This window comes from Hyla sarda, chromosome 2 (genome assembly GCF_029499605.1).
Source record: "Hyla sarda isolate aHylSar1 chromosome 2, aHylSar1.hap1, whole genome shotgun sequence".
Taxonomy (NCBI): Eukaryota; Metazoa; Chordata; class Amphibia; order Anura; family Hylidae; genus Hyla; species Hyla sarda.
In genome coordinates, this window is record NC_079190.1 from 82,111,892 (window position 1) to 82,128,879 (window position 16,988).

At 42.7% G+C, this 16,988-nt stretch overlaps 1 protein-coding gene across 1 annotated transcript; it reads right to left on the minus strand.

The window, feature by feature from the left end:
• Positions 1 to 3,916: 3,916 nt before the first annotated feature.
• Positions 3,917 to 15,112, minus strand: RND1 (Rho family GTPase 1). The gene is made up of 5 exons (XM_056562257.1): positions 14,788 to 15,112; positions 13,133 to 13,220; positions 6,567 to 6,676; positions 5,790 to 5,924; positions 3,917 to 4,689 (listed from the first exon to the last, which is right to left on the minus strand). Exons 1-5 carry the CDS (start codon positions 14,905 to 14,907, stop codon positions 4,444 to 4,446), a joined length of 699 nt encoding a protein of 232 aa, XP_056418232.1. The 5' UTR covers positions 14,908 to 15,112; the 3' UTR covers positions 3,917 to 4,443.
• Positions 15,113 to 16,988: the final 1,876 nt, after the last annotated feature.

Sequence of the window (16,988 nt, forward strand, 5' to 3'; positions counted from 1 at the left end):
CTCTCATCTGCCCAGTGTTTTCAAACCAGAGTGCCTCCAGCTGTTGAAAAACTATATGTAGTGTAAACCTAGCCTAAGGGGGCAGCAGTATGGTGTGCTTTGTATAACCAGTTTAGCTATGGTTATGTAATAAGGCCACTAGGCTTTCCTTTTTGACTTTGCGCCACATTCATTCTTGGACACCTGTGTCTTGCCCAGCAAAAGTTTGTGACTTATTCAAGCAACAGCCTTTTTTTGCTATCACTTAGCGTGCAAAAAACACCCCAAAAAATAGTGTTTTCCAACCAGGGGGCCTCCAGCTGTTGGGAAACTACAACTTCCAGCATGCTGGGAGTTGTAGTTTTGCAGCAGCTGGAGGCCCCCTGGTTGGAAAACACTACATCCGCCGATCATGTCAGAGATGTTTTGTGACAGAAGTGCAGTGTATAAAAGTAACATGTGTTCAAGGATAGTGAATAAGTACTGTACTTATGTACCGGCGTTCCCCTTTAAACACTGCCCTATGTAACTATGTATATAATATCAAAGATAAATGAGAACTGACACAATTGACTTTGTATCTCCTTTCTGTCATGGCTGCGGATGTAGTTAAAAAGACTGCAGTACATAAAGGATATGCAATAAATACCAGCCAGATCATTACAAGCTCAGAGTATTTATTACCATCAATCAAGCAGTAATGATGGCTTCTAACTATCGCCTCTGTTTTCACTTAGGAATCCAAAGCCACGACTGGGTTTATATAGAGACGTCTCGGTCTTTTCGTTATACATGTTCTCGGCATTTAGAAAAACCCTAAACCCAAGAACCGAAAATAGGATGCCGATGTATGCTATTAACAGGTGCAGCGGACCCCCATTCACTTCTATGACCAAACAGAGTCTAGTCACTCAGTCCAGGATGTATGCAGTATTTCAAAAGCTGAACAACCCCCGTCATGAGTCCGCTTATAGAAGCGGATACATCCTGAACAAAGTCAGTTGACTCTGTTCCGCAATAGACTAAATTTATGGTGCCGGCCCCGTGATCGACAGTAATCAGACCCGGATTGAACATGCTCCAGGGACTGATTACAAACGGGGTGCCGCGTGCAAGATCACAGGGGTCCCCAGCAGCGGGACGCCCACGATCAGGCATCTTATCCCCTATCCTTTGGATAAGATGTCTAAGCACCGGAGAACTCCTTTAATAAAGACCTGTGCAGAGGAAAATGTTCCCAGTTGCCCATAGCAACCAGATTGCTTCACTTTGCAGATTCCTTGCTAAAAATGGAAGAGCTTATTGGTTGCTATGGGCAACTTTTCCTCTGGAAGGTTTTGATAAATCTCCCCCCAATATGTCTTGTAGTTGGGGACTACCATCTCTGCTTTGATAGAATAATGCTTGGAGTCTTAATGGCACTTTTCACTGTAGGAAACCTGCGACTATACAGATGTGTCTCACAGGCTGCTTCATGATCCTGTACTTCATTTGACACCAGGGTATCCTTTGCCTTGATAAGAGGATGGTTAGGTTTGTTCTAATCCATCAGAGAATTGTTCGTTCATTGGGTGTGTAACCATCAACCTACTTCTATCCAATATGTATTAGCCTCATTTAGTCAGGTCTACAGAAGGCAATGTACCATGGTTGCTGAGGTTTTAGATTTGTGTTCCCTAAATAAAAGGCACTTTTCTGCATCACGTGTTAGACTTTAGTCATGTTATAGAACACCTATGTGGAGATTTATCAAAACCTGTCCAGAGGAAAAGTTGCCCATAGCAACCATATCGCTTCTTTCATTTTTAACGATGCCTCTGCAAAATTAAAGAAGCGATCTGATTGGTGGCTTTGGGCAACTTTTCCTTTGCCCAGGTTTTGCTTAATCTCCCCCCTTAGTGACCATTTTATTTACACAGAGCATGGTAAGTGTTTACTTCTCTATACATTGGTTTTGTATGACTGCATTAAGTCCCTGAAAACTATGTGGAGCTATTTTCTTCCTACTTGCAGAAGACCACTTTGATCTTGTTAGACTCCTAGCTACCCAATATAAATATGCACCCATGGTGTAAAACTTGGGGGGAGAGGGGTATTGGCACCAAAACCCAGAACAATTGCAAGTAGTAGCTTTACAGGATTATATAATGTTAAGGGTGTTTCCACTTGTACAGCGTTTGCTATGAATTTGATGTTATGTAAATCAATGTAACTAAACACTTACAGCATCAAAGCTGTAGGAAATACTATGTGTAAACATTCCATAAAAAAAGAAAAAAAAATGGGGGGCACTACCACAAACCATCCATTTTTCAAGTTAGGCGGATAGTCATAGGTCCAGATTTCCAAAACATCTGGTAAACCACTAATATATCATTGGTGAATTTGCAGATAGGCACCGAGCAAGTGTATTTACAATGGGGAGATCAAGACCCGTCAGGTGGATGTGAGCAACTGGTCAGCTTTTCCTTCCATCAGATAGAGGCCTTTTCAAAATGAGAGAAGCAAACTGGTTTCTATTGGCAACTTTTCCCTCTACACAGGGTTACACCTATATGAATGCCCCCCCCCCCCCCCCCAATATAAAACAGCTATCCCAACTCCAGTGTTTTTTGTTTAAGTCTCTATGCTCAGGTTAAAAAGGGGTATTCCATCTTTATAAGGGGATAAGATGTATGATCGCAGGGGTCTCGCCACTGGGAACCCCACAGCATTCTGTGCCGTGTGCTGCCTCAGAGATGGGGATGTGACTTCACGGGGTAGTCTATGCCATGCGCTGCCCCAAGATGGGGACGTGACTTCACGGCCACACCCCCTCCATTCATACCCATTCTCGGGGCAGTGGATGGCATAGACTACAAGCAGAACACAACCTCCTGACAATTTTGATATGTCCTAATGGAACATATTGACAGCAGTTTTATGGGCGAGACACCAAATTGTGGCTGCAGCTTTACTGTGCCTACAAGCCATGGCCAATTGCTGCACAATTTTGCTGGTAATCTTATTTAACAAGCAAATTTGTGAAGCCATCAGCCATCGCGTGTAGGCATGGTTTCATCTGCAACGTGGGAACACAACCTAATAGATTTAGCTAGTCAGTCAATCTACAGTGACTATCCATTTTTTATTTAAGAACTATAATTGCCAGTAGAGATGAGCGAAGTTAGTGATTCGATAAGTCACGAACTTCTCAGCTCGGCAGTTGCTGACTTTATCCTACATAAGAGTTCAGCTTTCAGGTGCTCCGGTGGGCATGAAAAGGGCGATAGTCCTAGGAGAGAGAGTCTCCAGCCCACCAAAGCACCTGAAAGCTGAACTCATTTATATAGGATAAAGTCAGCAAAAACGCTGAGCCGTGAGGTTTGTGACAAATCAAATCACTGTAACTTCACTCATCTCTAGTTGCCAGTATGATTCATAAACAGTGACCAACAGGTCAGGAATGGAGGCATGTGAAATAAAGTTGCATTCATAGTGGAGAATTTTTTCTTGCATTTGAAGGCAGTGACCATATCATTTTCACAGATGATCTATAGAACTCAAACAGCTAACATGACAAGTCAGGAGTAACTATCCCTTTAGTTGAAATGTAGAATCCATGGACAGTGGCAGAGTTTTCCCAGAAGATATTGCTTTTCCTAAACTTCAAGCCTTTGATGCTTTATGTAGTAAATGTGCATTGAAATTTTAATAAATACGATTTTGGACTCATTTAAGACTTTGACCTTTATAATACTGAATTCAGTTTGTCAAACCTGGGCATATGCAGAATATATTTAACAGTAAAACTAAAAGTGAGCACATGCACATCTGTACTGTACACACGTGCCTTTCTGCAGGGAGTGTTGTAATCTTGGAAATCCAACATGAGATTGCTGCAATATTTCCATAAAAAAAAAAGGGTTTATTTATGCCACGCCAAGGTGTTCTGAAATGAACAAGTCCAGATTTGTTTCGCCCATATATTTTCAATAAATAAATTTAGTGTCACAGATCAAGCACATACAGATTTACAGTTGATTAAAATAAAAAATAATTTATACACCGTCCTCACAGCGAAGAAAAACCACTTTAACCAGCAGTTTCACAGCTGCTACCTATACAATAATGTATAGGCACAAGTACCACAGGGTTAACACTGTAATGATAATTTTCTGGCAAGTCCAGGAAGTTGGCCAAGGTATGGGAAGGGATATTTTTTGTTTCTTAATTCTAGGGGGGGGTCTTCGGACATCTCCACCACACCGCTCAGGTTTCAACTCCACCATTCATGTGCAATCAGTCTTTGTGCAAATTTTCTCAGCCCTTCTCCTCCAAGCTTCTGTGCCAGCTCAATCCCTGGGGGTGAGGCTACTGCTCTCAGGATCTTCACCCCCGGGCCCGGCGTTCTCTGTCACTGATGATAAAGAACGCTGGGGAATGTCCAAAATCTAATAAAAGGAGTCCGTGTTTCATGCAGCCCTACATCAGGCAACAGCTCTTGGCCTTCTCTTTCTTGAAGGTAGAAGAAATTAACTCAGAACGACTGGGCAGATTTAAGAGTCTCTTAGATAAGCTCCGGACAGGGCTTCTACGGTTGGGGGGTGCAGGTTTAGACAGACACAGTGAAGACGCAGAACGAAATATGCTGTGCACACTTTTTTCTGATGTGAAGGCTGAACACTCTAGATAGCTCTCAGCTCCCAGTTGCTTGGCTGCAGCACAACCCTGGAATTGGAGAACATAGAAATATTAGAAACTGGTCACATACTTCATTACAGGTACATAAATGGTATAAGCACCAACTTTACACATCCAGTCCTAAAGCATAGAGCTTCATGAACAATAAGACACTGTTACTACGAAACCAAATGGGAATCCAGCCACAACGCAAGGTCTTTAATTTAGATTTATAACAAAGGACACATTGTCATCTTGGCACAAATCCAAGCAGGCGCACCAAGTACAATCTGTACATCATTTACATAATACAGTGGTCCCTCAAGTTACAATATTAATTGGTTCTGGGACGACCATTGTATGTTGAGACCAGAACTATGGAAACCTGGTAATTGGTTCTAAAGGCACCAAAAATAGGAAAAAGTGAGAATTAAAGAAAAATAAGTAGATTAATATAGATCTAGCAAGTCCTTGCATACAAAAATAAGAAAGATCTGCTGGGAGATGTAAATCACTGTCTATGTCAGTGTTTCCCAAGCAGGGATCCTCCAGCTGTTGCAAAACTATAATTCCCAGCATGCCCGGACAGCCAAAGGCTGTCCGGGCATGCTGGGAGTTTTAGTTTTGCAACAGCTGGGGGCACCTCGCTTGGGAAGCACTGGTCTATGTAGAGGACAGGAGCTTCTTCAGGGTCCAGTACACAATTTCCTAAGAAAGTAACATGGACTCTCCCTCACCTGGTGTCCAAAGGAGCAGCTAATCCTGGCCCAAAGAGCACAGAACATGTAATACCTCCCTGTACTGTAGAGGGCGCTACCAGACACCAGTCAGTGCATACGCTTCAGTAATACAGGGGTCTTACCAGTGAATGCCCATTCTGATTGGTCAGTTCATCGACACGTTTCACAGATCTGTACTGTCCGTAGCATTGTATGTTGAGTCTGGTTTCAACTTACAATGGTCCAGAAAAGACCATTGTATGTTGAAACTATTGTATGTTGAGGCCATTGTAATTTGAGGGTTCACAGTATAGAAAGTACCAGGGTTCTGAACTATGCAAAATAATCTGCACTAAGGTATTCTGGCCAGTATACTTCACCAATGGTAGACACTATATTTGGATCATGTTATTTATGTTGAACACAAACCTGCTCATATGACACCGGAGTTTGTTTCTGGTTGGACAGCTCCATAATTGTGCTAAGGTCGGTTCTTAAGTCTGTTTTGCAGCCTATTAATAGTATTCTTGTGCTGGGGCAGTAGTCCATAATTTCTGTCTTCCACTGAAAGATAAGGTTACAGCAAGTCAGTATAACTACCACATCCAAGTTTATTATACCATCCTTAATTCTAATGATAGTGTCAGAAAAAGTTGGAGTGCATGAGGAGTTACACCATTTCTGGTCATTTTAAGGACTTCTAATGCATCGTTTTCCCCTTAAAAATGTCAGTTTTTACACAACTTGGCTAAGAGGTCTCCTATACACAGCACACAAATAGAATAAGAGATTTTGTTCTTCCATCACACAAACTAAAAGAAAAAAACAGCATGGAGAACACTAAACAGCAGTGCTGATCAATGTTGCTGAGAATCTACAAATTGAGACAGACATTGCTGCTTCTAGTAGGGGTTCTATGTGGCTTTTTATCCCTCTACAGCTGCTCCCTACCTTCTCCATGAACTGTAACCTGATCTGTCAGTGAAGTTGATAATCAGTCTCTTATAACATCAAGTTTACCAGTGAATTGAACTTTGATCAGTAGTATGGGAGAGAGAGTCTAAGAAATGTATAGAGGCTTTTTGTATGATGTTTTACTATGATTCTTGTGACCAACTGTACTACCAATTTCTAAGCTATAGATGTGTCCAACTAACAATGTAAGAAAATATATATATATTTTTTATCACACACAAAAATACACACCTTCTTTAATGCACTATCAAGGCTTTCTGGTCGGCTTACATCAAAGCAGAGCAGTACGGCATCCGAGTCACTATAACAGAGGGGACGGACGTTATCGTAATATGGGGAACCTGTGAAAAGAAGAGAAATTGTCAGATGTAAAGGTCAGGTACACATGCTAGCTGCTAGTCACATTGAATGTAGAAAGCTCGCTAAAAAGTAAATAAAAAAACTTTAGCTTCTGAAATTCAACAAAATTACATAATGGAGGCTGTAAAGCTACCAAAAAGCCCTTACTATATAGAGGAATTTGGGTTATTTGGCTATGGGTCTTTATAGCCTGCATATGCACACGTGCTCAGTTTACATTTAGTGGTGCAAAGAAGTGCAAGTTATGTACCGGATTATACTACAGAGGATATTTTGTTTAAAAAAGATTACATTACATGTAAAAAAAAAAAATTATGACAAACAAATTGTACTGGAGATAGAATGAGATTTTTTTTTTATAAATATATATATTTTTTATATTGCCAGTACAATTTATGGTTGTCATTTTCTAGGATGTTACCTCCATGGAACATTTCTGCATGTACCACCTCAAAAGCTGATCCTCCGAAGAAAGTGGTCAGTGTGAGAAGCAGTGTTGAGCCACATTAGGGTGCTCTTACATGACACAACATCAGCCACAGCTAGAGGTATTAAAGATAAGTGGACTCTTATTATTGCTGAATGGCAAGTACTAGTGGCCATGGCTAGTACTGGCCATTCACATATCTGCTTGATGCACCTGGACTTTCCAGTTTAAAGCAGAACGTCTAGATCAGTGGTCTCAGACTGTGGCCCTCCTGGGAGTTGAAGTTTTGACATCTGGAGGGCCACAGTGATTGTGTATGGAGTCCAACCATAGAACCAAGAAGGAAAATGTGGTTCCTAATCTGGGATCTAGCTACAATCATAGTGGCCCAGATTTACTAGAAAATATAAATTCGGCGCAAGTACAAGTTCATATGATTCAGACACCATTGGGTCTGAAAAAAGTGGTGTTCCTGTACAGAGGGACGGGCCTCCGGTTAAAAGTGGAATAGCCTAAATGTGCCAAATTTCACTAATATTAGGTCTGAAAGTCTTCAGATAAGCCAGATCAAGCAGCCCTTTATACGTTGATAAATCAGCGCATTTCAAGACTGAGTTTAAGTAAATCTGCACCAAGGCTTTTACCTTGAAGCCTAGTAAAGCTATAACATCTTATGTATGACAACACCTAGAATGCCAAGGAGACCTCTGAAGAGCCAATTCCAAAAACAATGCAGCCCTCCAGAATATAAAGTATGGTGCATTTATGCTTTACTGTAGAGATGAAACGCAGCACTGCCACATGGGCTGAAGAAAACACCACACTTTATATTTTGCACAAGATTATATTATATTTTAATTTAGTTTAAGTTTATTTTTTATTCATTCCAACTTCAGGAACTCAGCCATCGTTAGATTTTTTTTAAATCTTTTTTATCCAAAACTTCAGGGACAAGTTGGCTAATCTTTCCCTAGGGAAGTTATGTGCTGCACCCTCATAAACAAGTGCTGCCTCTGTGCTAGAAGAGGTTAGGGATGCACAACAGGTTAATGACCGTCTGAGGAGTCCGGATCACTCCTTATTTGTGGCAGTGCATTACAACACAGATCCGAGTGCCTTCTCAGCGTGCTTACAGGCCATTATTTTATTTAAGAGAAATAAAGTAATGGAGCTTATTCTGTGGGTATGATGTCCGGGCAGCACCCCCTCAGGCACGCATAGGGCAAGAGCTGCAAGCTGTAAGCTTTCCCCGCTTCACCCTCCCTTTCAGGTTTCAGCTCAGCAGCTTCGTGCTTAGAATAGCAAATACCCCCTCCCTGACTAGGAGAACAGTTTCCATAGCAACAAGCCCAGACCAATCCTGTTAGGGGACAGGAGGCTGCAGACTATCAAGACATTCAATATAAAAATATGTACAATAAGGACATAACTATTATAGGTGCTCCTATTGCAGCACTGCACTCCACCCGCGGTGTGGGAACAGAACGGCACGTCTCCGTAGTAGAGGAATTAGTGCTAAGCACATCCAAATGACTGAACGCTGCAAATCCCAATAGCTACAGCAAACGTCCCAAATGCAGCATCTTGTCATAAGTCACACGGTCATTGTCAAGTGTGTATCAGAAAGTCCCCTATACTGGCAAGCATCCAATATTCTAACCCTGTAAATCAGGGAGAAGATGGGCAACTTCCTAATTAGTTGCACCAAGTCATTATCCTGTGCCCTGGCTGGCGACCTGGCATTGCCTGTGTGCTGTTCGAGGACTGGCTGGTGCCTGCTGCATCCCTTCCCCTGGGGCTCTTAGGAAACTGCGTAGATGAATGTACAATTCTGAGCCACACACTGGCTGGAAGATTCTTGCCACTGATCTGCAGCATTGACTAGACTGGCTGTGCATAGCAAATAGCCAAGCAAATCACCAGCATTGCATCTCTGGAGAGGTAACCCAAAACCAGCGGCGCAAGGTCCTGTAATAAAGGAAACGCTTTACAAGATGTCAACATTAAAGACTCGCACTAAGGAGACGTCTACAGTAAATGCACAAGATGCAATGAGAAACCCTCATCACATAATTCCTTACAAATTATTTCACTAAAGTGTTGCAACCCGAATGTCACCTAAGTCACCATTACTTCTCTAGTCCTAGTGGAATAAGGCCGGGATCTCCATCTATACATTAGGATACTATGTGCCGCATATAGTCTTGATGTAAGGGTTTCCCACAGCAATAAGTCTATTTAAGATTTCCATATTTCAGCATCAGGAAAGTTTAATTCTGATTGTCGTCAAGGGGGACAAAGTCCAATTTTATGAGATGGCCATTACATGCGAGACCCAAAGTACTGTTTATTGTACAATGATAAATCTGACAAAAATGTCATTACAGATAAACATGGGAACATGTACATAATAGCATGACCCAATGGCCCTTACTTACTAAGAGTGTTGTGTAGGTTTCTTTGTGGGTTTTAATTCCCTACAATTTATTTTCCACGGTATTTACTAAGGTTTCCCTACATTTTGCTTTTTTTTTTAACATATGTTCTGATCTGTCGGGTTTTCCTCAGCTTAAATCCACCACATTCTATGTGTAAAACTTGTTGCGTTATTGTGAAAATGTCGGGAACATGCCCCTTTTCGGAGACCACTCCCCCTTTCCCCCAGCAGCCACGCCCCCTTTTCGGGATTTCTTTGCAAAATGGAGAGTAAGGGTTTTTAGATTCTGGCGCAAATTCTGGTGCAAACAGAATTTCTGTCACAATGCGACAGGATCTGGCGCACAACCCGACAAAACATGTCGGGTTTGCAATAGTAAATGAGGGCTACTGTGTACTAACAGGATGATAATGGAGTAAGAACACAAAGATGATGGGTTGCTACTTTGACGTTGATTTTACACAGCTACCAGTATTGTTCTTAACTGTGCCTATAGTAAAGGTGGCACTGAAGGGCAAGGCTGGGTTCACACTACGGAATTTCCAGCTGGACAAAATCCGGCCAGTGATACCAAATCAGACGCCGCCAAGACCGTGTGGACACAGAGGGAGGGGGCAGGGGCTGGACAAAAGTATATAAATAATTACAAGTAGTACTTTTTGTAAGTGCCCACATAATGATGCCAGACTGCCCAGGGCACTTCTAGGAAGACCGTAAAAAGGGCAGGGGCTCAGGGCCCCTTTCTAGTCAACCTGTGCGTGCAGATTCCGCCTAATAAACAAGACCAGTCTTGGCTGTGAAATTTAGGCAGCAGGAACGTCCCCCTCTGAAATTCTGTAGTGTGTACTGTGCAGCAGAGTCCTATTGACAACAATGGGATTCTGCTGCATCACAGCAGAAGTTTGCAGCTTAGCGAAAAGGGGCAATTGCATGAATATCACTCAATGTGCCAAAATCGTAGTGTTATATAGTCCTTTTTAGACTGTCTAGTCTAAGTTTGCACCATCTAAGAATTAGTGTTTACCAACCAGGGGGCCCCTAGCGGTTGCAAAACTACAACTTCCAGCATGCCCGGACAGCCGAAGGCTGTCCGGGCATGCTGGGAGTTGTAGTTTTGCAACAGCTGGAGTCAGACTGAATTAGATACTATTTGTAAACCCGGGCCATAGAGTCTTTTTACAACACAACTCTAAAATCCTGTAAGATTATTTACAAATTACAGAATGTTTAACAATAAACGTAAGAGATTGTTTACACTTACTAAAGTGATTATAATGGAAACAATAACATCCCAACGGGTGCACTAACTCAGGAAGTGGGTGCAGAATGAGACGGGTGTTTTGGGAAAAACGTTCATGAGGGAATGACCTATTCCACCTCATTAACAGTTACAAGTATGGAAATGCCCCATAGGTGTGGTGGGCCACTAGGAGCTTTCATTCAAGTCCGCCCTGGGGCAACTTTCAGGCTTGAAAGACCAGCTAAACAGCACCCAGCAGGAAACACTATAAACCTTTCATTACAGTCTTTGTTAGCACAACTGAAAAGGAATGTTAAGTACCGTAAAGTCCGTTCCCACCTACAATTGTTCCTTCCCTAACAATATTGGAAGTTTTGCATAAGAAAACAGAGCATAGGACAAGGCAACGCAGGGACATGTCTGGGCCTAACTCTCGGATGATGCACAACCAGATTACTGCTTTAATACAAGGTCCTCAAGCTGAACGGGACCATCTAGGAATTTGGAGTAACATTTCTGAAGAGCTGGTTTTAACCTCATTAATACTTGGCCACATATTAGAGCCACACAATGCAGTTAACGTGGGCAAACAAGACTTTCCTTTAGGCCTGTTTCAGATGAACGTAACACAGGCACCAGTCATGGCCTGACCATGGGTCTAGAGGGCCAAAAGAATCGGAGGGACCTACAATGCTTTCCGTTTGGGCCTCTAGTCCCATGTCCAGGTCAGAATTTGCGGCCATAAGGATGGGATTTCACTTTTTTTAGGGGGTCAATATGGAAGTATTGGGGGGGGGGAGCCAGACTTATTGCTGGTACACATCACGTTTTCTCCCATACGGGAGCACCTACGGCATGGGGGAGCTAAAGCCTCGCGCTCCTGTATGTAATTAAATGAGCCAGCCGCAGGGAAACGTCCGGTCAGCGCATTTTTGCGCCGTATGTGCTTTTCCCCGCACCTAAAACCGTGGTCAACCATGGTTTTAGGTCCAGTTGTAAAAGCACATACAGCGCAAAAATGAGCCGACCGGACGTTTCCCTGCGGCTGGCTCATTTAATTACATACGGGAGCGCATAGAAAGGCATACAGGAGCGCGAGGTTTTAGCTCTCCCCTGCCGTATGCGCTCCCGTATGGGGGAAAACGTGATGTGAACCCAGCCTTACAAGTTTGTCATTTTAAAGGGGTACTCTGGTGGTCAATGTGTTTGTGCGTTCCTAATTTACCATTTCTGTGTTATTTCCTTCTCCTTGGGGGTCTTGGCTACTCTGTTTTGTGCTACTCTCTGGTCTTGGCAACTTCCCCCCCCCTCCAAGTTTGTTTTCGTACAGCAGATTCTATTTCTAGCCTTGGCTAGCATCTGATAATCCCATTTCTAAGCAACCTAATGTCCATCAGCAGTCAGATCTGCCCATAGACATTAACAGCACCTGTCTTGAAGACCATTTGCCCACTGATACCATAATACACCAACCAATAACCCCTTGATTTGTTGGTCAACAGGATGAATGACGTTTACACCTGGCGAACAATGGTGTCAATGTAAACAGAGATGGCCCAGTGCTTCCTTCCTGTATATACTAGCGGACATTTGCTGTCGCAGCAATAAGATGATGGGGCTCAACAGGAAAGACAGATTCTCCAGAGCAAGAACCATCTCTGTCAGAGATCTTTAAATTATCTAAAATTTCAAGATCTTAGTTTATTTTATAGTTACCTAGTATAACCTTTACCTTAGTAAACCAAATCTTCTCAATACTAGTGTATACCTTACAAGACAACCATAGAAGGTTGTGTATTATAACCGATACCCCATAAGCCAACACTCATGATACTGAAGGACCAGGCAAGGGTCAATGTCTTAAAATGTTGGACATTATATACACATTATATACATATAATGGGGGGGGGGTTAACAAAACTTGTTTAGACAAAGAGTGCTGCAGTAGCCCATGGCAACCAATCAGATTGCTTCTTTCATTTTTCACAGGTCTCTTCAAAAATGAAAAGTGATCTCATTGGTTGTCATAGGCAACTGCACCACTCTTCCTCTGCACAGATTTTGATAAATCTCCCCCAATATATTTATAATGCACACAAATTATATTAATTATATGACGCGGCCATTCAATGTGTTTTACTTGGCATCAGGATAGGATTAATCTAGCCTAGAGAAGTGGTTGCAAACTGTGGCCCTCCAGACGTTGCAAAACTACAACTCCCAGAATGCCTGGACAGCCGTTGGCTGTCCAGGCATGCTGGGAGTTGTAGTTTTGCAACATCTGGAGGGCCATTGTTCGGAGACCACTGGCCCAGAGAATGCAGTATACATACCAGATGTGTCCCATAAGCTGAGCTCCACGCGATTCTCCTCCGTCTCCAAGCTAGCTGTGTAGTTTTCAAACACTGTGGGTACATAGGTCTAGGAACAAGAGACACACATATATAGCTTACTGACAACACTGCAGCCAACAGAGGTACTTTAGTGCAACAGAGCAATGCTAGGACATCATTGTAGCCAACACAAGCACAGGGAGTCGACACCTACGCAACACAATGGAACTGCGGGCAATAGAGCTCACTGACACCACTGCAGCCCAACGCAAGCACACGCGTCTCGATGGCACCACTGCAACATACAGATATTGATACGCAAGGCAAGTGCACCACACAATGAGAATCCACACAAGCAAAAGACAAAGGAAGAAAAAAAAAAAAAAAGCCAGAGTCAGAACTCAGGAGAGAAGATCTCAGCAAACATTGACATTTCTGCACATGAGACGCTTATCACAGCCTACAAATCCCGGCAGAAAATAGCGCCCATTGTGTAGGGGGGGGGGGTTTGCAGACAATGCGCTAAGGGTCACAGGTAAATTATACAATGCACTGGATATTATAGCAAAAAGGTATCACATACACACAACTTTCACACATTACAGGAGGAAAGTGACAATATAAATTGACCTTTATCACCCCCTTTCTATCATAAGGTCTAACTAGACACCCAGACGTGTCACTGATCTAACTAAGGCAATGTTTTTTTTTTTTTCTCAACAAGCATGCCTCCAGCTGTTGCTAAACTACAACTCCCAGCATGCCCGGACAGCCGTTGGCTGTCCGGGCATGCTGGGAGTTGTAGATTTGCAACAGCTGAAGGCACACTGATTGGGAAACACTGCAATATACAGAACAATACAGTAATTACTGGACTATCTGTAATACATTGAGACACCCCAATATTTCACAACACATCCTTTGTTACAATGGGGCATAACTTCACACCAGTGCTGTCCCAGGTAACAGACCCCAAGCTGCCCAAAGAGGGCATCATCCTCCCCACCAGCCATAAATGATCAGCACAGGACAAGAGTCCCAGCAACAGTCCTAGGACTTGGTTTTCACTATTAAAAAAAAATAAACTTACATACTAAATAATATATAATATATAAATATATATAAATATATATATATATATATATATATATATATATATATACACACACACACATACTTGTTTCTTTTTTCCTTTTGGTAATAGTAATTTTATTTGTGTAGCGTTTTTTGTTAACACTAAAAATAAAAAAGGACTTTTCAATTTTTTTTCTTTTTTAACACACGCACAGCTTTTTTTTCTCTCGGGAGACCTAACCTCAGTGGTAAGAGAAAAAATATATAAAAAAAAATAAAAACACACACACACACACACACACACACACCACACCAATTCAACTGATTGTGTCCCAAGTGCCAGGAGATAAATAGAGATATCTCTCTCTATCTATATACATATATACACACATACAGTCACCCAGGGGTAGGTTGGCATTCGGAGAGCTCAATCTTGGGAACATAATGCAGTCACAGTCCAGTGCACTGGCATCTCAGCAATGTCCCAGCCATACATGGGAACCTGGGCACTGGAGGTTAAAGGTCTTGAGAAGAAAGCAGCGGAGGGGATAGCAGGCAGCTGCCCCCATCATGTCACTCACCTCGGGGTAACAGTCCTTGGCCAGCACTTGCAGCATGGCCGTCTTCCCACAGTGCACCTCCCCGACCAGCACCAGCTTGCACCTGACCACGGCGGGCTGAGGATTCCTTCTCTCCTTCATTGTATTGCGATAAGTTCTCAGGACGCGGAGATGACAATTTACGTTTCCAAGACAACCGACAGTAACGACAGAAATCAGCAGAGCAACTGAACCTTCCAGGCACAATCCGCTTTATATATAGGCACCTCCGGGCCAATCACAAGGTGAGGACTCAGCGACCCCGGACCAATCGGCAGCCGCTTCTGCAGGAGGCCCCGCCCTCTTGGTGTGATAACCCGCAGTCCGGTTTCCTAATGAAAGCCACGTGGTGTCATTTGCATTGTCAGGAATGTCTGCTGCGCGCGGCTTCTGGGGTAACGGACGCTCACTACTGCCCGGGACCATGTATCATCCATACACATAATCACAAGACGGGACCGTATATAGGATTGTGAAAGGCGATAACTACTTACATTTGAGCTTTTCTTTTAATATTGAAAACCGTAAAAAATTGGTATTTTGCCTGTGGAAAGTTGCGTGACAACTAAAAGAGCCACCAGCCACCCAGCTTTCCTACACTCCTGAATGGTTATTGTGCTTATGCAGTAAAAACCCCCAATCAAATGTTTTATAACCTAGCTGCCTCCAGCCAGTAAAAAAAACTACAACCCCAGGCTGACCTGGCATGCTGGGAGTTGTAGTTTAGCAACAGCTGGAGGCACCCTGTTTGGGAAACACTGACATAAGTTGTTGTGGAGTCTTAGGCTGCATTCACATCTCGTTTTTGCAATACAGTTCCTGTATCAGGTTTTTTGTAAAACAAAAACAAAAAACGTATGTCTCAAAACTGGACCGAACCATATCCAACCGTATATACCTCTGTATGGTTTTAAACCGTATATGGTTTGATAACGGATGTCCGGTTGCATACAGTTTAATAAGTTTAAAAAAAACGGATACGGTTTTATGTTTGTCCTTAATTAAATAAAGTTCTTCTTGTTCTATTTGTAGGAAGAACTTTTGGCGTTCACTGCGCATGTGCAAACTGCAAAACCGTATTGTAGGAACCGGATGGAGCCGTACGCACATACGGTTCAGTACGGTTCCTATAGACCACTATTTTAAAAGACTACGGTTTAGACTACGGTTTTGTGTACGGGAAAAACCGGATAAAACCGTAAATGATGCAAAATGTACACAATTGGATGCTACGTTTGGCATACGGTTTTCTATGAAATGTCTATACATACGGTTTGCAATACGGTTCCATACGTTTTTTTTTCACTGAAACCGGATACGGGAGCTGTATTGTAAAAACGAGATGTGAATGCAGTCTTTGGGGGAGATTTATCAAAATCTGTGCAAAGGAAAAGTGGCCCATAGCAACCAATCCAATTTCTTCTTTCATTTTGCAGAGGCCTTGTTAAAAATGAAAGAAGCGAGCTGATTGGTTGCTATGGGCAACTGGGCACTTTTTGCTCTGGACAGGTTTTAATAAATCTCCCCCTTAGGGCCTTGAAGACGCAGACCCATGCCAAATACCGGTATCTACGTGACCCAAGTGCGGCCAGGGACACGTAACCATTCACTGGATCATGAATGTGGCCCTTCAGCTACTCAACCCATGTTTACACAGGCAAGTGTGCGGCTGAACAATAATGATCTTTAGGGCCACACAATCCCAGCGTGTGGTCAATGGGTCTTTTACATGGGGCAATAATCGGCCCCTTAGACCCTGTTCACAGGTTTTAGATTTTAAACATAGAGAATACCAAGACACAGCGATCGGCAACTACCGTATGTTTTCACAAGTGTTCCCGAATTTAGCACTTTAAACAGCAGCAGTACCCCTGATGTCCGAGGGTCCGTGGCGTCCCGCTGTTGTTCACTGCACCGTTCACCGAATTAAGCTACCACTCGCCATTCTCCTTAACCGTGAGTGCTCCCTCAGTTTCCTGTCTCTCTTAGATTTTAAACAGATACCAGATCAAATTTGACATCATTCCGCATCCCATTAACATGCAATGGAAATTTTCCTGGATGGAAATGTATTGCAAGGTACAAGTTAAAGGTTTGCCCCAATAACTGACAGTGCGGTTAATCCTCATTTAGGTTTTTTCTGTGGAAATACATGTTGGATTTGAAAGTAATGTGTATACTAC